Source organism: Xenopus tropicalis, chromosome 7, assembly GCF_000004195.4.
Source record: "Xenopus tropicalis strain Nigerian chromosome 7, UCB_Xtro_10.0, whole genome shotgun sequence".
Classification (NCBI taxonomy): Eukaryota; Metazoa; Chordata; class Amphibia; order Anura; family Pipidae; genus Xenopus; species Xenopus tropicalis.
The window spans coordinates 4,467,458-4,490,159 of record NC_030683.2 but is presented as its reverse complement, the minus strand read 5'-3'; the positions used below and the strand labels follow the sequence as shown (position 1 = coordinate 4,490,159).

Below are 22,702 nucleotides of genomic sequence, written 5' to 3'. Positions count from 1 at the left end.
GGCTTCCCTGGTGAGTCAGTATGACTATGCCAGAACGAGAGCCCCCCACTTGTTTTCCAATTTGCTTTGTCCCCCCCTTCCCACTCCCCAGCAGCACTTATCACTCATGTGTATCTGTCATCCCCACATAACAAAGCCCCTGCCTGATTCTGCTCTATAATGAATTGACACCATTGTCTCATATTGTACTGGAAATAATTATCTCCGCGTGCGCAACTTTCCCTCTTGTTGTAAGAAAGCGACATTGTGTTATTTAACCGGAGGAGAATTTCATTTAAAGGGGAAATTTACCTTATACTTTAGTTTCCTTTGCATACAGTGGCTTGCAAAAGTATTCGGCCCCCTTCAACTTTCCCACATTTTGTCACATTACAGCCACAAACAGGAATCCATTTTATTGGAATTCCACGTGAAAGCCCAATACAAAGTGGGGTACACGGGAAAGCCCAATACAAAGTGGGGTACGCGTGAGAAGTGGAAAGAAAATCATACATGATTCCAAACATTTTTTACAAATAAATAACTGCAATGTGGGGTGTGCGTAATTATTCCGCCCCCTTTGGTCTGAGTGCAGTCAGTTGCCCATAGACATTGCCTGATGAGTGCTAATGACTAAATAGAGTGCCCCTGTGTGTAATCTAATGTCAGTACAAATACAGCTGCTCTGTGACGGCCTCAGAGGTTGCTAAGGGAATATTGGGAGCAACAACACCATGAAGCCCAAAGAACCCACCAGACAGGTCAGGGATAAAGTTATTGAGAAATATAAAGCAGGCTTAGGCTACAAACAGATTCCCAAAGCCTTGAACCTCCCACGGAGCCCTGTTCCACCGATCATTCAGAAATGGAAGGAGTATGGCACAACTGTAACCCTACCCAGGCACGGCCCCCCCCTAAACTCACAGGCCCAACAAGCGCTGATCAGAAATGCAGCCAAGAGGCCCATGGTGACTCTGGGGGGGCTGCAGAGATCTACAGCTCAGGGGGGGGAATCTGTCCGACAACTATTAGTCGGGCACTGCACAAAGTTGGCCTTTATGGAAGAGAGGCAAGAAGAAAGCCATTGTTAACAGAAAACCATAAGAAGTCCCGTTTGCAGTTTGCCACAAGCCATGTGGGGGGGGCAGCAAACATGTGGGAGAAGGGGCTCTGGTCAGATGAGACCAAAATGGAACTTTTTGGCCAAAATGCAAAACGCTATGTGTGGCGGAAAATTAACCCTGCACATCCCTCTGAACACACCATCCCCACTGTCACATATGGGGGGGCAGCATCATGCTCTGGGGGGGCTTCTCTTCAGCAGGGACAGGGAAGCTGCTCAGAGTTGGGAAGATGGATGGAGCCAAATACAGGGCAATCTTGGAAGAAAACCTCTTGGAGTCTGCAAAAGACTTGAGACTGGGGCGGAGGTTCACCTTCCAGCAGGACAACGACCCTAAACATAAAGCCAGGGCAACAATGGGTTAAACCCAAACATATCCATGTGTTAGACTGGCCCAATCACAGTCCAGATCTAAATCCAATGGAGAATCTGTGGCAAGATCTGAAAACTGCTGTTCCCAAAGGCTGACCATCTAATCTGACTGAGCTGGAGCTGTTTTGCAAAGAAGAATGGGCAAGGATTTCAGTCTGTAGATGGGCAAAGCGGGTAGAGACATACCCTAAAGCCTGGCAGCTGGAATTGCAGCAAAAGGGGGTTCTACAGAGTATTGACTCAGGGGGCTGAATAATTACGCACACCCCACTTTGCAGTTATTTATTTGTAAAAAATGTTTGGAATCATGTATGATTTTCCTTCCACTTCTCACGTGTACCCCACTTTGTATTGGTCTTTCCCATGTACCCCACTTTGTATTGGGCTTTCCCGTGGAATTCCAATAAAATGGATTCATGTTTGTGGCTGTAATGTGACAAAATGTGGGAAAGCTCAAGGGGGCCGAATACTTTTGCAAGCCACTGTAACTATTGGCATAACCTTTCTTTCACATAATTGCTTCTACATAAAGGGAAAGTTAGTACAGGTATGGGACCCATTATCCAGAATGCTCGGGACCTGGGGTTTTCCAGATTAGGGGTCTTTCCGTAAATCGGATCTACTACCTTAAGTCTGCTAATAAAATTATTTAAACAGTAATTAAACCCAATAGGCTTGTTTTGGCTCCAGTAAGGGGTAATTATATCTTAGTTGGGATCAAGTACAGGTACTGTTTTATTATTACAGAGAAAAGGGAATCATTTAACCATGAAATAAACCCAATAGGGCTGTTCTGCCCCAATAAGGGGTAATTATATCTTAGTTGGGATCAAGTACAGGTACTGTTTTATTATTACAGAGAAAAGGGAATCATTTAACCATGAAATAAACCCAATAGGGCTGTTCTGCCCCAATAAGGGGTAATTATATCTTAGTTGGGATCAAGTACAGGTACTGTTTTATTATTACAGAGAAAAGGGAATCATTTAACCATTAAATAAACCCAATAGGGCTGTTCTGCCCCCAATAAGGGGTAATTATATCTTAGTTGGGATCAAGTACAGGTACTGTTTTATTATTACAGAGAAAAGGGAATCATTTAACCATTAAATAAACCCAATAGGGCTGTTCTGCCCCCAATAAGGGGTAATTATATCTTAGTTGGGATCAAGTACAGGTACTGTTTTATTATTACAGAGAAAAGGGAATCATTTAACCATGAAATAAACCCAATAGGGCTGTTCTGCCCTCAATAAGGGGTAATTATATCTTAGTTGGGATCAAGTACAGGTACTGTTTTATTATTACAGAGAAAAGGGAATCATTTAACCATTAAATAAACCCAATAGGGCTGTTCTGCCCCAATAAGGGGTAATTATATCTTAGTTGTTATCAAGTACAGGTACTGTTTTATTGTTACAGAGCAAAAGGGAATCATTTTTAAAAATGTGAATTATTTGATTAAAATTAAGTCTATGGGAGATGGCCTTTCCGTAATTCGGAATTTTCTGGATAACGGGTTTCCAGATAAGGGGTGCAATACCTGTATATACCTTTATTAGAAGCCTGGCGTTGCGCGGCGTTCCAGGCGGCACATAATAGCCATATCTCTGGATATCTGCTAATTACCACGCAGAACAAACAATATATGCACTGTTATTACACATAACGACCTATAATATCCTAAAATGTAATTGTTCCAGTGGAACCATGATTTAAATGAAGGAGAGAGACGCTGATCTCTTCCAAGCTCTTTAGAGGGGGGGAACGTTCTGCCTTTGGCGGCACCGGGGACGCACAGACGATAACCTTCCAGGCGCAGTGATTAAGCAGCCAAGAGCTAAATGCACTTCTCAGTAATGAGCCTAATGTATATTTCTCATCCTACTGCCAGGGGCTGCCCATAGGTAATGCACTGTGCCTTCCAAGGGAACAGCTCAGCTTCACAATTAGCCACTCAGTACGTTTTATTGATTAACAAGGGCACCCAAAGTACAGGAAGCACACATGGCGGCACATTCCTTACTCAGATACTGTTAAAGGCAAACTATACCCCGAACAATGTAGGTCTCTATAAAAATCTAACCCATAAAACAGCTCATTTGTAAAACCCTGCTTCAGGGGATCTCTCAGGGAGCACAGAGCTACATTACTTCCTGTCAGGGGATCTCTGAGGGAGCACACAGCTGCATTATTTCCTGTCAGGGGATCTCTGAGGGAACGCACAGCTACATTACTTCCTGTCAGGTGATCGCTGAGGGAACACACAGCTGCATTATTTCCTGTCAGGGGATCTCTGAGGGAACACACAGCTGCATTACTTCCTGTCAGGGGATCTCTGAGGGAACACACAGCTGCATTATTTCCTGTCAGGGGATCTCTGAGGGAACACACAGCTGCATTATTTCCTGTCAGGGGATCTCTGAGGGAGCACACAGCTGCATTACTTCCTGTCAGGGATCTCTGAGGGAACACACAGCTGCATTACTTCCTGTCAGGGGATCTCTGAGGGAACACACAGCTGCATCACTTCCTGTAAGGGGATCTCTGAGGGAGCACACAGCTGCATTACTTCCTGTCAGGGGATCTCTGAGGGAGCACACAGCTGCATTACTTCCTGTCAGGGGATCTCTGAGGGAGCACACAGCTGCATTATTTCCTGTCAGGGGATCTCTGAGGGAACGCACAGCTACATTACTTCCTGTCAGGTGATCTCTGAGGGAACACACAGCTGCATTATTTCCTGTCAGGGGATCTCTGAGGGAGCACACAGCTGCATTACTTCCTGTCAGGGGATCTCTGAGGGAGCACACAGCTGCATTACTTCCTGTCAGGGGATCTCTGAGGGAGCACACAGCTGCGTTACTTCCTGTCAGGGGATCTCTGAGGGAGCACACAGCTGCGTTACTTCCTGTCAGGGGATCTCTGAGGGAACACACAGCTGCATTACTTCCTGTCAGGGGATCTCTGAGGAGCACACAGCTGCATTATTTCCTGTCAGGGTATCTCTGAGGGAGCACACAGCTGCATTACTTCCTGTCAGGGGATCTCTGAGGGAACACACAGCCGCATTATTTCCTGTCAGGGGATCTCTGAGGGAACACACAGCTGCATTACTTCCTGTCAGGGGATCTCTGAGGGAACACACAGCTGCATTACTTCCTAGCAGGGGATCTCTGAGGGAACACACAGCTGCATTACTTCCTGTCAGGAGATCTCTGAGGGAGCACACAGCTGCATTATTTCCTGTCAGGGGATCTCTGAGGGAACGCACAGCTACATTACTTCCTGTCAGGTGATCTCTGAGGGAACACACAGCTGCATTATTTCCTGTCAGGGGATCTCTGAGGGAGCACACAGCTGCATTACTTCCTGTCAGGGGATCTCTGAGGGAGCACACAGCTGCATTACTTCCTGTCAGGGGATCTCTGAGGGAGCACACAGCTGCGTTACTTCCTGTCAGGGGATCTCTGAGGGAGCACACAGCTGCGTTACTTCCTGTCAGGGGATCTCTGAGGGAGCACACAGCTGCATTACTTCCTGTCAGGGGATCTCTGAGGGAGCACACAGCTGCATTATTTCCTGTCAGGGTATCTCTGAGGGAGCACACAGCTGCATTACTTCCTGTCAGGGGATCTCTGAGGGAACACACAGCCGCATTATTTCCTGTCAGGGGATCTCTGAGGGAACACACAGCTGCATTACTTCCTGTCAGGGGATCTCTGAGGGAACACACAGCTGCATTACTTCCTGTCAGGGGATCTCTGAGGGAACACACAGCTGCATTACTTCCTGTCAGGGGATCTCTGAGGGAACACACAGCTGCATTACTTCCTGTCAGGGGATCTCTGAGGGAACACACAGCCCATCACAAAATGGCGGCTCAAGGGAAAGGATGTAAAAGGGCAATATTTACTGATATATATATTCCAGTTTAATCAGTCAGTCACACAGGACTCCATTGGTCTCCCCCTGTTTGCCACGGAGGCCACTTATTAGGACCGGCCCTTATGCAGCCGCTGGGGCCCATTCTGCACACTTGGAACGACCCCGAATGATTTCCAGTAGTAAAGTTGTTCTCTGTCGCTGGGAGTTTGCGGAGCGGAGTAACAGAATAACAGCCCCCCCCCCCCCCCGCCTCCCTCTCGCCGATAAGAAAATCTGACACTCGCAATATTTCCCTGCTTCCAGGAGAGCCAGTTAACGTGGCAATTTCCACCAGGCTGCAATTTATAATGCGGCGTCAGACTCGCATGTTGTGCCTGACACGGAGGAACTAAAGCAGCGCGGCGAGAGAATTAAATCAACAGGCGCAACGGTGTAGGGAAAGAGCAGCCAGCAACGCCGCCAGGTCCCCCCGGCCCCTGTAATGTGCTCCGTACCGGGCCCTTAACCACAGGGTTAAGTGGAAATGTCTGTATAAACAAACCCCTGAGGATATTAAAGGGGAACTTTACCCAAAAACAAAATTACATTTATAGATGGTTTGCCTTGACACCCGGCTGGGCTTGTCAGAGTTGCTCAATTCATTTGTATGTATAAGATTCTATCCCCCCATGTAATTCATGTTTGCCAAGGTGCAGTAACCCATAGCAACCAATGAAATATTTGAGTTCAAATAGTAAATGATTCCTGCTGATTGGTCGTCACAAACAAACTTTGCACTTTGTATTCTGTTTCCTCAGTACCTACATGTCCCTAGAGATGGCTATCCAGAGCCTCCCAGTAAATATGGCACACCATAAAAAGGGGTTCAGCCAATGGCCCAACTCAGCCAATCAAACCAATGGGAAGACCAACTAAGATTTGGTAAAATGGTTTACTGCAAACTCCCCTGGAGGTGGCCATTAGGCCCTGACTGGTAAATGCCAGAGAGGCTGATGTATGAACCTGTCCATGAAAGGCCACCTTTATAGGGGCATCAATGGGAAGGGGGAGGGGGGGTCAGTCACCCCCCAATAGTTTTATGGATAACAAATACTTGGGCACTGACCTGGATTTTGATGGGCCAGGTGAAATTGCTGACGTAGACATAGAAGGTGATGTTGGGGTTGCTTCTGAAATTGAACTTTTCACAGGAGAAGCTGTCTCTGTATTCCTTGATGTGAGCCCTGGAGACGAGAGGAACCTCCTCGCCCGAGATGGTACCGGCTGGAATAGGAAGAGGAAAAATCACTATTAGAACTCAGCAGAACATGTTTCGAAAAGAGAACTTCTATGGGCATGGGTTGAGTCCCAAGCTGGGAGACATATATTGTTACCTTAGGTGACACTTTCCCAGCATCAAAAGTGCTTTCAGACACCCTTGGAAGCCCACCATAGCCAAGAACATCTATGGGCATGGGTTGAGCCTCAAGCTGGGAGACATTTGGTGTCACCTTGGGTGCCACTTTCCCAGCATCATAAGTGCTTTCACATACCCATGGAAGCCCACAAGCCAAAAGAACGTCTATGGGCATGGGTTGAGCCCCAAACTGGGAGACATTTGGTGTTACCTTAGGTGCCACTTTCCCAGCATCATAAGTGCTTTCAGATACACTTGGAAGCCCACCATGGCCAAGAACATCGATGGGCATGGGTTGAGCCCCAAGTTGTTAGATTTGGTGTTACCTTAGGTGCCGCTTTTCCAGCATCATAAGTGCTTTCACATACCTTTAAAAGCCCACCATGCCCAAGAACGTCTATGGGCATGGGTTGAGCACCAAGCTGAGAGACATTTGGTGTTACCTTAGGTGCCACTTTCCCAGCAACATAAGTGTTTTCAGATACTCTTAGAAGACCAGTTGGCCAAGAACATCTATGGGCATAGGTTGAGCCCCAAGCTGGGAGACATTACAAGTGCTTGCAAGTACCCTTGGAACCAGCCCGCCCTGGTCACCATAAGCCCCACACTCTGAATTAGCACAGCGTAACTTTCCGACAGCCGATAAGATGATATAAATTAACCCGCTTGTCACAAATTGCCCCTAAAATATATGCAGATTACAAGTCAGCAACGGAGGAGAATGTTTTTTTTTGTTTGGAGGTTTCTGCCGGTTCATCCTGCAATCAGACCGGTCCTGTCATCTCGGCTGCGTCTTGTTCTTTACAAAGTGCCGCAATCAAGCAGGGTCAGATGGAGCGCCACCGAAACATGTCACCCCGAGGCAAATAGTCTCCTCTATAAATATGGATGCAATCAGGGAGCAGCACACGTTAAATAAACAAGTTCCTGCTTTCTCTCTGTTGGCCAAAGTGCTGTTATTGTTAGAGACCGTGGGGTGGCCATGTCTCAAATCACAAATGAAGATGACTGTTGCCAGTTTGCATAAGGTGACACTTAGGGAACTGATGATAAATGAACTACAGTATAAAGAAGGAGTAACAGGAGATGAATGATAGAAGATGGAGCTGCCATGATGCTCAACAATGATATTACCTTATAGCATCTATAGTCTCACTGATCAACCAGAGACTCTAGAGGACATGGCCTTACTCTTATTAACTCATTGTTTACAAAACAGAGTAAGCCAGAAGCAAGGGCAGAGCGAGGCAGTGGAATTTCAGGCATGGTCAAGTTGGTCAAGTAGAACTCATCAGTGGCATTGTGGAGACTGCATTGCAATAATATTTGAAGGGAAGTGTGGTGCCCATACTCAGAGTATTGACCAGAAACCCATAACCAGACCCCCAACCCATAGAAGTACCCAGGCTCCAGAGCACTTGCAGCACAAGTTCTAGATCATCCTTGGTACAAACATGCCTTTAAAGTAGTGGTTATCAAGCTTTTTTTGTTCAAGTTCCATTTGAAGATCCAGTCCTGGGCCTCTTACTCATCTATCCTTTGGTCGGGCCCCACTTTGGTCAGGAAATGGGTCCAGATATTAGTATACCAGCCATTTAGTCTTAGTTCTAAGAATGTCTAGGACAGCAAATAATTATTCAAACCCAAATTTCACCCTAACTGGCCTTCTAACGGGGCTTTCAGGTGAAACTAGGAGTGAAAATGTGTCCATTTCCCCCCCATTAACACCCTAACTGGCCTTCTAATGGGGCTTTCAGGTGTATCTAGGAGTGCAAATGGACATTCCCCCCAATTCTCACCCTAACTGGCCTTCTAACTGAATTTTCAGGTGTATCTAGGAGTACAAATAGCCATTCCCCCCAATTCTCACCCTAACTGGCCTTCTAACGGGACTTTCAGGTGTATCTAGGAGTGCAAATGGCTATTCCCCTCAATTCTCACCCTAACTGGCCTTCTAACAGGACTTTCAGGTGTATCTAGAAGTGCAAATGGCCATCCCCCCCCCCCCCCAATTCCCATCCTAACTGGCCTTCTAATGCGACTTCCAGGTGTATCTAGGAGTGCAAATGGTCATTCCCCCCCAATTCTCACCCTAACTGGCCTTCTAACGGGACTTTCAGGTGTATCTAGAAGTGCAAATGGCTATTCCCCTCAATTCTCACCCTAACTGGCCTTCTAATGCGACTTTCAGGTGTATCCCCTAACTGGCCTTCTAACAGGAAGGTGCAAATGGCCATCCCCCCCCAATTCCCATCCTAACTGGCCTTCTAATGCAACTTCCAGGTGTATCTAGGAGTGCAAATGGTCATTCCCCCCCAATTCTCACCCTAACTGGCCTTCTAACGGGACTTTCAGGTGTATCTAGAAGTGCAAATGGCTATTCCCCTCAATTCTCACCCTAACTGGCCTTCTAACAGGACTTTCAGGTGTATCTAGAAGTGCAAATGGCCATCCCCCCCCAATTCCCATCCTAACTGGCCTTCTAATGCGACTTCCAGGTGTATCTAGGAGTGCAAATGGTCATTCCCCCCCAATTCTCACCCTAACTGGCCTTCTAATGGGACTTCCAGGTGTATCTAGGAGTGCAAATGGCCATTCCCCCCAATTCTCACCCTAACTGGCCTTCTAACGGGACTTTCAGGTGTATCTAGAAGTGCAAATGGCCACCCCACCCCCCCCCCCAAATTCCCACCCTAACTGGCCTTCTAATGGGACTTCCAGGTGTATCTAGGAGTTTCAATGGTCATTCCCCCCCAATTCCAACCTGAACTGGCTTTCAAATGGGGCTGTCAGGGCATTATTTTTCTATAAATGTTTTTTAGTAGCATCTTTTTTAATTCAGCTTCCATCCACTGCACCCGGCAGCCAAAAAACTTTTGCTCTGTGAGGCTCCAGTTTTATTGTTACTTTTTGACTTTCTTTTCTCTTCAGCCCCTCCCCTATTCATATACCAACCTCTTATCCAAACCTCTCCCTGGTTACTAACGTAAAGTGGACCCTAGCAACCAAATAACTGCTGAAACTCCAAACTGGAGAGCTCCTGAACTGAAAGTAAAATAACTAAAATACTACAAATAATAAAAAATGAAGACCAACTGCAAATTGTCTCAGAATGGAATATTAATGAATCTGATCTCTCGTGATTGTTCTAAAGGATAACGATATGAGCAAACCGGTTCACCTAATAATTCTATTATTCTGTAAATATGGAATTTTGACATTTTTTTCCTCTATAGCCACAAATTAATCTGCAATAATTCAGTTTCCGTGCGTTTCTATGGGCAGAGCGTGGGGCAGATGCTGGAGCCTATGAAGACTGTGGGACGGACTTGGAGCTTCTGGGAAGAAGCGCAGAATAAATAAAGGCGAATATAAATGTTATAGTAAAGGCGTCCCGTTAGCACCCTCTCCATCGCGAATGACTGGTATAATTTATACCCTCTGTCTCTAAATATTCATGGGTAACTAAACCAAGGGAAGTGGAATTTGCTTACGCTATAAAGCCGTCTCGGGCAGGGAATGGGGCATTGCATAAAAATACATTGTGGCGTTTACGATCGACATTTAATGGTCTGGTGGTTTTGTTTGATTAAAGCTCGGGAAGCCGCGCCGGGGGGGGGGGGGGGGGGGGCAATAAATAGGCACAAATTAAAATGGCTGCAAAGGACTGATTATTAAAGTGCAACTGTCGGCTATATATAAACTGTGTAATCAATGAGTATTATTGTGGGGGTAAGGGGGCAGGGCCTGCCCTGCCTTGAACCTTTAAAGGGGTTGTTTACCATTACATTATTATTATTAACATTCATTTATAAAGCGCCAACATACCCCGCAGCGCTGTACAATAAGTGGGTTACATACATTGGGCATATAGAGTAACATATAAAGCAATCAGTAACCGATACAGGAGGGGAAGAGAGCCCTGCCCAAAAGAGCTTACACTCTACAAGGAGTAACATATAAAGCAATCAGTAACTGATACAGAAGGGGAAGAGAGCCCTGCCCAAAAGAGCTTACACTCTACAAGGAGTAACATATAAAGCAATCAGTAACCGATACAAGAGGAGAAGAGAGCCCTGCCCAAAAGAGCTTACAATCTACAAGGAGTAACATATAAAGCAATCAGTAACCGATACAGGAGGGGAAGAGGGCCCTGCCCAAAAGAGCTTACACTCTACAAGGAGTAACATATAAAGCAATCAATAACCAATACAAGAGGTGAAGAGAGCCCTGCCCAAAAGAGCTTACACTCTACAAGGAGTAACATATAAAGCAATCAATAACCAATACAAGAGGTGAAGAGAGCCCTGCCCAAAAGAGCTTACACTCTACAAGGAGTAACATATAAAGCAATCAGTAACCGATACAGGAGGGGAAGAGAGCCCTGCCCAAAAGAGCTTACACTCTACAAGGAGTAACATATAAAGCAATCAGTAACCGATACAAGAGGGGAAGAGAGCCCTGCCCAAAAGAGCTTACAATCTACCGGCCCAAGGAGATCTGGGAATCATAATGGGAGGTATTATTATTATTATTAACATTTATTTATAAAGCGCCAACATATCCCGCAGCGCTGTACAATAAGTGGGTTTCATACATTGGGCATACAGAGTAACATATAAAGCAATCAGTAACCGATACAGGAGGGGAAGAGAGCCCTGCCCAAAAGAGCTTACACTCTACAAGGAGTAACATATAAAGCAATCAATAACCAATACAAGAGGTGAAGAGAGCCCTGCCCAAAAGAGCTTACACTCTACAAGGAGTAACATATAAAGCAATCAATAACCAATACAAGAGGTGAAGAGAGCCCTGCCCAAAAGAGCTTACACTCTACAAGGAGTAACATATAAAGCAATCAGTAACCGATACAGGAGGGGAAGAGAGCCCTGCCCAAAAGAGCTTACACTCTACAAGGAGTAACATATAAAGCAATCAATAACCAATACAAGAGGTGAAGAGAGCCCTGCCCAAAAGAGCTTACACTCTACAAGGAGTAACATATAAAGCAATCAGTAACCGATACAGGAGGGGAAGAGAGCCCTGCCCCAAAGAGCTTACACTCTACAAGGAGTAACATATAAAGCAATCAGTAACCGATACAGGAGGGGAAGGGAGCCCTGCCCAAAAGAGCTTACAATCTACAAGGAGTAACATATAAAGCAATCAATAACCGATACAGGAGGGGAAGAGAGCCCTGCCCAAAAGAGCTTACACTCTACAAGGAGTAACATATAAAGCAATCAATAACCGATACAGGAGGGGAAGAGAGCCCTGCCCAAAAGAGCTTACAATCTACAATAACTAGGGTTCCATGCATCCCTAACATTAACATTTAGTATCATGCAGATGGTGCTCTTTTGAGACAATTTGCAATTGGTCTTCATTTTTTTTTGTCTGTGTTTTTTTTTTTGTAATTATTTAGCTTTTTGTTCAGCAGCTCTCCAGTTTGGAATTTCTGCAGCTATCTAGTTGCTAGGGTCCCAATTACCCCAGCAACCAGGCAGTGGTTTGAGCGAGAGACTAATATATTTATAAGGGAGGGGCTGAATAGAAAAAGAAGTAATAAAAAGTAACAATAACATTGTAGCCTGACAGAGCAATAGTTTAAACCACCCCTTTAATGTTGTGATGCGCCCCCCTATGCCCCCTGAAGGTGGACGATGTTGGGCTAAACGACCGAATTAAAATGGCGGGTATATGGCTGTTGGACTGAGGAGCTGATGTGGCCCCTGATCTGCCGGGAAAATAAACCTGCCCGATTGAGATCTGTCCAATTTTGGGGTGAGCCGTCGGGAGTGCCCATACACGGACAGATCTCAATTGGTCAATAGGAACCCAAGTTCTATTTCAGAGTTTGTGACCCTTTCGTACAGTTTCAACCTTCGGATCATTGTGTTCTGACTGCATCGCTTGCTTTATTAACCGTCTCCTACAGTTCCCTCATCTCCATCCGCTCAGTGTATTTCCCCCATCGATCACGTCGGCTCTCTCTGTCTCTCTATATTACGGCCCATTTCCTATATTGGTGTCATCGAGAAGCTCATTCTGTAGCAGCGACTTTCCCTGCGCCCGTCTGGCACATTCCATTCCCCACAATAATAACCGACCCTTTATGTGTCTCTGAGCTACTGAGCGGCTTCCCTGCCCCATCCGGCACCGGCACCGGCCTCTCCCTGCTACCCACCGGGCCTGTCCTACTGCTAGCTATGGAACTATAGCGGGGTGACTGTTACCCCATTGTTTCTATATATCTGTAACCTTGTTATGGGCTAAGGGGGCCCAGCCTGAAGGCCAGTTAGGGGGGGATTTGGGGTGAGTGCTTATTTGTGCCCTGGGTACCCCTGGAACTATAGCGGGGTGACTGTTACCCCATTGTTTCTATATATCTGTAACCTTGTTATGGGCTAAGGGGGCCCAGCCTGAAGGCCAGTTAGGGGGGGATTTGGGGTGAGTGCTTATTTGTGCCCTGGGTACCCCTGGAACTATAGCAGGGTGACTGTTACCCCAATGTTTCTATATATCTGTAACCTTGTTATGGGCTAAGGGGGCCCAGCCTGAAGGCCAGTTAGGGGGGGATTTGGGGTGAGTGCTTATTTGTGCCCTGGGTACCCCTGGAACTATAGCGGGGTGACTGTTACCCCAATGTTTCTATATATCTGTAACCTTGTTATGGGCTAAGGGGGCCCAGCCTGAAGGCCAGTTAGGGGGGGATTTGGGGTGAGTGCTTATTTGTGCCCTGGGTACCCCTGGAACTATAGCGGGGTGACTGTTACCCCAATGTTTCTATATATCTGTAACCTTGTTATGGGCTAAGGGGGCCCAGCCTGAAGGCCAGTTAGGGGGGGATTTGGGGTGAGTGCTTATTTGTGCCCTGGGTACCCCTGGAACTATAGCAGGGTGACTGTTACCCCAATGTTTCTATATATCTGTAACCTTGTTATGGGCTAAGGGGGCCCAGCCTGAAGGCCAGTTAGGGGGGGATTTGGGGTGAGTGCTTATTTGTGCCCTGGGTACCCCTGGAACTATAGCAGGGTGACTGTTACCCCAATGTTTCTATATATCTGTAACCTTGTTATGGGCTAAGGGGGCCCAGCCTGAAGGCCAGTTAGGGGGGGATTTGGGGTGAGTGCTTATTTGTGCCCTGGGTACCCCTGGAACTATAGCAGGGTGACTGTTACCCCAATGTTTCTATATATCTGTAACCTTGTTATGGGCTAAGGGGGCCCAGCCTGAAGGCCAGTTAGGGGGGGATTTGGGGTGAGTGCTTATTTGTGCCCTGGGTACCCCTGGAACTATAGCAGGGTGACTGTTACCCCAATGTTTCTATATATCTGTAACCTTGTTATGGGCTAAGGGGGCCCAGCCTGAAGGCCAGTTAGGGGGGGATTTGGGGTGAGTGCTTATTTGTGCCCTGGGTACCCCTGGAACTATAGCGGGGTGACTGTTACCCCAATGTTTCTATATATCTGTAACCTTGTTATGGGCTAAGGGGGCCCAGCCTGAAGGCCAGTTAGGGGGGGATTTGGGGTGAGTGCTTATTTGTGCCCTGGGTACCCCTGGAACTATAGCAGGGTGACTGTTACCCCAATGTTTCTATATATCTGTAACCTTGTTATGGGCTAAGGGGGCCCAGCCTGAAGGCCAGTTAGGGGGGGATTTGGGGTGAGTGCTTATTTGTGCCCTGGGTACCCCTGGAACTATAGCAGGGTGACTGTTACCCCAATGTTTCTATATATCTGTAACCTTGTTATGGGCTAAGGGGGCCCAGCCTGAAGGCCAGTTAGGGGGGGATTTGGGGTGAGTGCTTATTTGTGCCCTGGGTACCCCTGGAACTATAGCGGGGTGACTGTTACCCCAATGTTTCTATATATCTGTAACCTTGTTATGGGCTAAGGGGGCCCAGCCTGAAGGCCAGTTAGGGGGGGGATTTGGGGTGAGTGCTTATTTGTGCCCTGGGTACCCCTGGAACTATAGCGGGGTGACTGTTACCCCAATGTTTCTATATATCTGTAACCTTGTTATAGGCTAAGGGGGCCCAGCCTGAAGGCCAGTTAGGGGGGGATTTGGGGTGAGTGCTTATTTGTGCCCTGGGTACCCCTGGAACTATAGCAGGGTGACTGTTACCAGAATGCTTGGGACCTTGGCTTTTTGGGTAGGAACATAAAAAACCCAATTGAGTATCGGGTCGGGGGGGTGGATTATACTGACTGGGAGTGAGGATACTGATAGTATAACAGGACACTAAGGGAAAGGCTTTGATTGACTTGCCAGGAGCAGAGGGTTTAATGTGATAATTCCTCTCCTTTTGATATTTCATGCTAATTAATGTAATTATGAAACAGATATTTTTCCAGTCAATTTCCCTCATTCTTCTGGAATCTTGAAGAGTCGGTGTATTCACTATCACTGCTATAACGGAGAACTCTCTCTCACAGCGAGATGCTAGGGTCCCCCTTGGCCCATTCTTTTATTTTTGCCAAATTAATTTTTTATCCGCTTCATTAACGTATGTAAATATATTTAAATTGCCGCTTTGTATACAAGGTATCTTTCTGTCCCGATGAACCAAATCATCTCATACAAATGACCCCCCCAGATTAGGGAGCTCTTTGGATGTCTCTTTTAAAAGTCACCGAAGCCAAAACCTTCCGGCGAAGACGCGGGCAGATAACGCGCCCCCCAAGGGGATCGAACGCTAAAGGGGAGAATGGCGGTCCCCGCGGAACGCAAGCGATACGGAGACTTTATCAGCGCGAGCAGATGAGCCTTATTGTTGGATATCAATGTTAAGGTTACTAATTAAATGCGAAGTCGTAACAGCGAAACAAAGGGATCGGAATCTTTGTCTGTTTATCTTAATTAAAATCGCAGCATTTCATAACGTTGTCATTTTTCCGCCCCTCGCGTTTAATACGACAAAAAAAACACTCGCCTCCAAAGTCGTTTTAATTGAAAAAGTGCAAAGTTAACACGTTAATGAAGCTTTAATCAGACGGGAGATCGTCGGAGCTTTGAGTAATGGCATTAATGGGGGCGCGGCAATAACCGCGAGAATGGGAAAGCGAAAGCGAATTCTGCAAATTGTTTTAGTGTTTCTCTGATATTTGTATAGATGATCGTTACATGCAGACTGGGCCATCGGGGCACTGGGGAAAAACACGGTGGCCCAGAACCAATCCATGCCGGCGCTCCCCCGGCCGCCGGTGTCCCTCCTCTGGTGCGTTGAAAGTGGGAGGACGTTGGGTAAGTGGCGAGGGCCCCTGTTAAGGGTGCAGGGAACACGGCGGGGGCACCTTGGGGGTTGCGGGGCCCCTGGGGCGTTGGGCTTGCACCCCCAGTCCGACCCTGAATGCAGCAAGGGGAAGTGTCGAAGAGTCCATAGAAGGGTCTCCAGGGGCCCCGCTACCCCCAAGGTGCCCCTGCCGTGTCCCCTGCACCCTCCACAGGGGCCCTCGCCACTTGCCCAAAGTCCTCCCACTTTCAACGCGCCACGGGAGGGACACCGGTGCCCAACAGGGGGGCACACCAAGTTTTTTCCCAGTGCCCCGGTGGCCCAGACCCAATCCATGCTGGTGCTCCCCCAGCCATTGGTGTCCCTCCCCTGGCGCATTGAAAGTGGGAGGACGTTGGGCAAGTGGCGGGGGCCCCTGTGGAGGGTGCAGGGGACACGGCGGGGGCACCTTGGGGGTTTCGGGGCACATGGAGCGGAAGACCCTTTGGGCTTTGCACCCCCAGTCCGACCCTGAATGCAGCAGGGGGAAGCACCGAAGATTCCAGCACAGAGTCCATAGAAGGAATTAATTCCGGAGCGGAAATATCCATTTGATAAATGTAAATCGAGAGGCAGATTCTGTGCCAAAGGGGAAGCAAACGTTGTTTTCAAAAATAGATTTTTCATTTTGCATCAAATTTGACATCTTTTTTGGTGTGAGATTAAACACTTTGATAGACACGTAACAGACACTTTATCTAGGGATCATTCGTTAATGCAATCACATATTAATAACATTCATTGTAGAGAGTGATATTCTGAGACAAGTTGCAATTGGCCTTCATTTTTTATTATTTATGGTTTTTTTAATTTTTTTTTTGGTTCAGCAACTTTCTAGTTTGGAATCTGGTTGCTAGGATCCAAATTACCCTAGCAACCAGGCAGTAGTTTGAGTGAAAGATATATTTATAGAAAAAGACCTGAATATAAAAATAAGTAATAAAAAGTAACAATAACAATAAAACTGGAGCCTCACAGAGCAATAGGTTTTTGGCTGCCGGGGTCAGTGACCCCCATTTCAAAGTTGCAAAGAGTCAGAAGAAGGCAAATAATAATAAAAACAATAAAATAATAAAAAATGAAGACCAATTAAATGTTGTTATGAATTGGCAAATTGAAGTTAGCTTTTTGTTTACCAGCTCTCCAGTTTGTAATTTTAGCAGCTATCTGGTTGCTAGGGTCCAAAGAAGCATGGCAACCAGGTAGTAAATTGAATGAGAGACTGGAATATAAATAGGAGAGGAAGTTACATTGCCTTTGGGGGAGGGGGCAGGGAGAAGCGTCTGCTGGCAACATGGGTGGGGGCCCTTAGATGGCAACCCTGGTTGGGCCCCTAACACCCCAATGTAATAGAAGTAATAGAATTTTAGAATTCTGATGTTATTCCCATGTCGGCCATTATTTAATTTTCCTTCCATTTTAAAAGAAACCATTTTATAAACTGATTATTCCCCCCCCCCCCCCCCTACAATGACGGAAATCCATCAAAAAGAATATAATTTGTACAGTTGTTTATAAATAGGGACCCCAAATTCGGCTGATTTCATCCCAACCCCATAATAAAGAGCTGTGATTGGCTGAATCTGGCTAATGATCTTGACATTCGGCCAATAAAAGCTGATTAATAACAAATATCCCCCTTATCGAGTTGCAGGGGGGTAGAACTTGCATTTCCAGCCGCAGTTTCCCGGCCCCCGAGGAGCAGAAGACTCTGATCACTGGCGCTTATCTAACTGACTGAGTATTGTTCAACATCCCCGACAGCACGAGGGACACAGATACAATCGTTACACTCACTCACTTCCATTTTGTTCAAATCGCAAAACAAATCTCCAATCGCTTTTTATAAACGCTATTTATTTATTGTTTTGTACTTTTCCCAGACATCGTCTTCCCCTGCGTTCCTTGTGTTCCCCCGGGGCTAAAGGTTTCTGATATAAACCAATGTCCCACTGTTTTACCCGACACCACCCTAAAGTCACATGACTGCGAGAAAGTTGAAAGACCCACGAAACAGCGAATATACAACAAACCGACTGTGAAAAAGTATGGGACCTGTTATCCAGAATGCTTGGGATGTGGGGCATTCCGTAATTTGGTCTACTAAAAATCATTTAACCATTAAATAAACCCAATAGGATTGTTCTGCCCCAATAAGGGGTAATTATATCTTAGTTGGGATCAAGTACAGGTACTGTTTTATTATTACAGAGAAAAGGGAATCATTTAACCATGAAATAAACCCAATAGGGCTGTTCTGCCCCAATAAGGGGTAATTATATCTTAGTTGGGATCAAGTACAGGTACTGTTTTATTATTACAGAGAAAAGGGAATCATTTAACCATTAAATAAACCCAATAGGGCTGTTCTGCCCCAATAAGGGGTAATTATATCTTAGTTGGGATCAAGTACAGGTACTGTTTTATTATTACAGAGAAAAGGGAATCATTTAACCATTAAATAAACCCAATAGGGCTGTTCTGCCCCAATAAGGGGTAATTATATCTTAGTTGTGATCAAGTACAGGTACTGTTTTATTATTACAGAGAAAAGGGAATCATTTAACCATTAAATAAACCCAATAGGGCTGTTCTGCCCCAATAAGGGGTAATTATATCTTAGTTGTGATCAAGTACAGGTACTGTTTTATTATTACAGAGAAAAGGGAATCATTTAACCATTAAATAAACCCAATAGGGCTGTTCTGCCCCAATAAGGGGTAATTATATCTTAGTTGGGATCAAGTACAGGTACTGTTTTATTATTACAGAGAAAAGGGAATCATTTAACCATGAAATAAACCCAATAGGGCTGTTCTGCCCCAATAAGGGGTAATTATATCTTAGTTGGGATCAAGTACAGGTACTGTTTTATTATTACAGAGAAAAGGGAATCATTTAACCATTAAATAAACCCAATAGGGCTGTTCTGCCCCAATAAGGGGTAATTATATCTTAGCTGGGATCAAGTATCGCTGCCTTATTCAGCTGGACCCTAAAATAGTGGATTGGGCGCATCCCCAGACCAAACCCCCCCAGCAGTCGCCGCATATCGGAATGCAGGGCATACAGAGCCTTATTCAGAACAGATCTTGGGATTCTGCTAACATCTCCCGTAAATATAAAATATTAAATTATACAGATTTGGGTCTTTACTGACAAACCCAATGCTATTCACTGAAATCCAATTACTGGGACCCTCCCATTCCTGGATGGGGGGAGAGCTGCGTCTGCAGTGGAATCTTCCATTGTGCAGTTCCGGTAGGTAAGTAAGTGGCGCGGCCGTCACTCCGGCTATTTCTGAGCGCTAAATAAATCATTGTCAGGAACAAATTGTTCACTCACCTGTCGAGCCGATGGACCAAGTAATGTTGAGGTTGAAGTTGTTGGACGCATTAATTGAAATATCCAAATTCTTATTTGACTAGTGGGAGAAATAACAGAGAGGGAAAGTAACAGTTATATTACAGGTAATTATATAGAACTGTCAGTATATATATAACTCAAACAGCAGCAGCGGCGGCAGCAACATCCTATATATATTCCTAGCTTCTATTCATATACAGAGTGAGATAACGATGTATTAAGGGTTCCAGAATATGATACATAGGATAATGTGCCCCCTACTGTAAATGATAAGGATATTAGAAGTCACTGAGGGGTTCTGTGCCCATATAAAGGCACAAGGCTGCAGGCTGAGTTATACAGGGAACTCTGAGTATCACTCATGTATTATAAGGGATAATGTACCCCCTACTGTAAATGATAAGGATATTAGCAGTCACTGAGGGGTTCTGTGCCCCCCATATAAAGGCACAAGGCTGCAGGCTGAGTTATACAGGGAACTCTGAGTATCACTCATGTATTATAAGGGATAATGTACCCCCTACTGTAAATGATAAGGATATTAGCAGTCACTGAGGGGGTCTGTGCCCATATAAAGGCACAAGGCTGCAGGCTGAGTTATACAGGGAACTCTGAGTATCAATCATGTATTATAAGGGATAATGTACCCCCTACTGTAAATGATAAGGATATTAGCAGTCACTGAGGGGTTCTGTGCCCCCCATATAAAGGCACAAGGCTGCAGGCTGAGTTATACAGGGAACTCTGAGTATCACTCATGTATTATAAGGGATAATGTACCCCCTACTGTAAATGATAAGGATATTAGCAGTCACTGAGGGGTTCTGTGCCCATATAAAGGCACAAGGCTGCAGGCTGAGTTATACAGGGAACTCTGAGTATCACTCATGTATTATAAGGGATAATGTACCCCCTACTGTAAATGATAAGGATATTAGCAGTCACTGAGGGGTTCTGTGCCCCCCATATAAAGGCACAAGGCTGCAGGCTGAGTTATACGGGGAACTCTGAGTATCACTCGTGTATTATAAGGGATAATGTACCCCCTACTGTAAATGATAAGGATATTAGCAGTCACTGAGGGGTTCTGTGCCCCCCATATAAAGGCACAAGGCTGCAGGCTGAGTTATACAGGGAACTCTGAGTATCAATCATGTATTATAAGGGATAATGTACCCCCTACTGTAAATGATAAGGATATTAGCAGTCACTGAGGGGTTCTGTGCCCCCCATATAAAGGCACAAGGCTGCAGGCTGAGTTATACAGGGAACTCTGAGTATCACTCATGTATTATAAGGGATAATGTACCCCCTACTGTAAATGATAAGGATATTAGCAGTCACTGAGGGGTTCTGTGCCCCCCATATAAAGGCACAAGGCTGAGTTCAGGAGGTACAGGCACTACCCTGGGGGTACAGGGGTGAAAAGTACTGGGATTTTATGTCTGTTTATTGTGTGTGTTTTTCAAAGCTTCTAGGAAACAATCCACATTACCCTGCAGGCTCTGGTTTTATGATTATAATGGAATATAAAGCCATTTCCTATTGGTGCACTAAAAGCATATGCTAAGGAGTCTGGGTGCGTTGCACTTATTCCTGCACGGGGGAAGAGTGCGGCTTTTACTGCGATCATCTGGAATATAATGCGGGTTTTTGCACAAACAGATGCAGGTTATTATATTTCTGCAATTCAGCGATATATCATTTATTGCAGTTTTTACATCCTGGAAAAAAACGGCAGAACAATTGAAGTTCTTAGTTGCTCCAGTGTCGGAGAGAGGCAGACAGACAGGGTGCTGGGAGTTGCAGTTCAACGGGAGTGGGAGGGGGGCAACCGGGGGCAATGTATATATCATATCATAACAACTGGGGGGCCGCAGGGTGGAAACCCCCCAAATAATAATAATAATTAATAATCATCCCCAAATTCACTCATCTTTACCTGGAGCCGAGTAACCAGCCAGTGTTTCCAGGTAAAGAGATAACGGCTCTGACATTTGGCGGAAATGCACAATCGATAATGTCCTGCTGTAAAAACTCCCCGGCAAATCCTGCCATGGCCACTAATTACCTAACGAGCTCTACTAATATTGCCGGGATCATTAAACCCCACGTTCATATCAGCAAACAACTTGCCTGCATGTAAAAGGGCACCATGTCACGGTCAGGGGTATTTAAAGGGGAAGTTTCCCTTTATATCATCGTTTAATATGTTGTAGACATTGACAATTAGCAATTGGTCTTCATTTTTTATGGTTTTTTAATGGTTAAGCTTTGTTGTTCAGCAGGTATTTGAGCAGCTATCTGGTTGCTAGGGTCTTTTTCTACCCTAGTAACCAGGCAGTGGTTTGGAAATATGAATAGTAGAAGGCCTGCACCGAAATATAAGTAATAAATATTAAAAGCAATAGTTCTTGGCTGCCGGGGTCAGTGACCCCCATTTGAAAGCTGGAACGAGACAGGCAAATAATTCAAAAACTATAAAAAATAAATAATGAAGACCAATTGCAAAGCTGCTGGTAATGGGACATTCTATAACATACTCAAAGTTAATGTAGAGGCAAACCAGAAGGCTGGGTATACGTCCTCCATGTTGGGGGAAGGCCTGCTGAGGATATTGGGAGTTGTAGTTCAGCAACCAATGGAGTGTCCCCATTTCCTACTATCATTTCCCAACACCAAATGTGGTGGAAAATCACGGTTTTGACCACACCCACAAACAGAACATAACGTGCTCCCACTGGCTGGAAATAGAAATTCTCCCCGCCCCCGTGCCCCATACTTGCCCCATTGGTCGCTCACCTGCTCGGGGTTGGCAATGAAATTAATGGCGGTGTGGTACTTGTCCTCTTCTTGTACCAGGCTGAACGTGAACTGGTAGTCAATCAGGAGGCTGTCTGTAAGTATAGGAACACATATAACCATGAACATCTAATTATAAGGTAATAATGATTTTATTGTAATGAACATGGTACGTTCCACTGAATGACCAATCCTCTTAGCTTTTTATTCTAACAGAGACCTGTACCAAAGATTCCATTCCATTGGATAATAAAACCCATGTCCCTTCCCAGAGGCTATTATCCCCCCACTGCTACTATAGGCACCATCTCTCCCTACTATACCTGCTATCCCACAGCCCCAGTCCCTTCCCAGAGGCTATTATCCCCCCACTGCTACTATAGGCACCATCTCTCCCTACTATACCTGCTATCCCACAGCCCCAGTCCCTTCCCAGAGGCTATTATCCCCGCACTGCTACTATAGGACCATCTCTCTCTACCATTATACCATCTTATCTCTC

At 45.7% G+C, this 22,702-nt stretch overlaps 1 protein-coding gene across 1 annotated transcript in view; it reads right to left on the bottom strand.

Moving 5' to 3' along the window:
* The window catches only part of atrnl1 (attractin like 1), a 424,206-nt gene that overhangs the window by 199,393 nt on the left and 202,111 nt on the right, over positions 1-22,702 (bottom strand). Inside the window, exons 23-25 of the mRNA XM_031905726.1 lie at positions 22,201-22,329; positions 19,378-19,456; positions 6,468-6,625 (exon numbers count right to left, since the gene is read on the bottom strand). Of these exons, the coding sequence (XP_031761586.1) occupies positions 6,468-6,625; positions 19,378-19,456; positions 22,201-22,329 (366 nt within the window). The remainder of the gene's footprint in view (positions 1-6,467; positions 6,626-19,377; positions 19,457-22,200; positions 22,330-22,702) is intronic.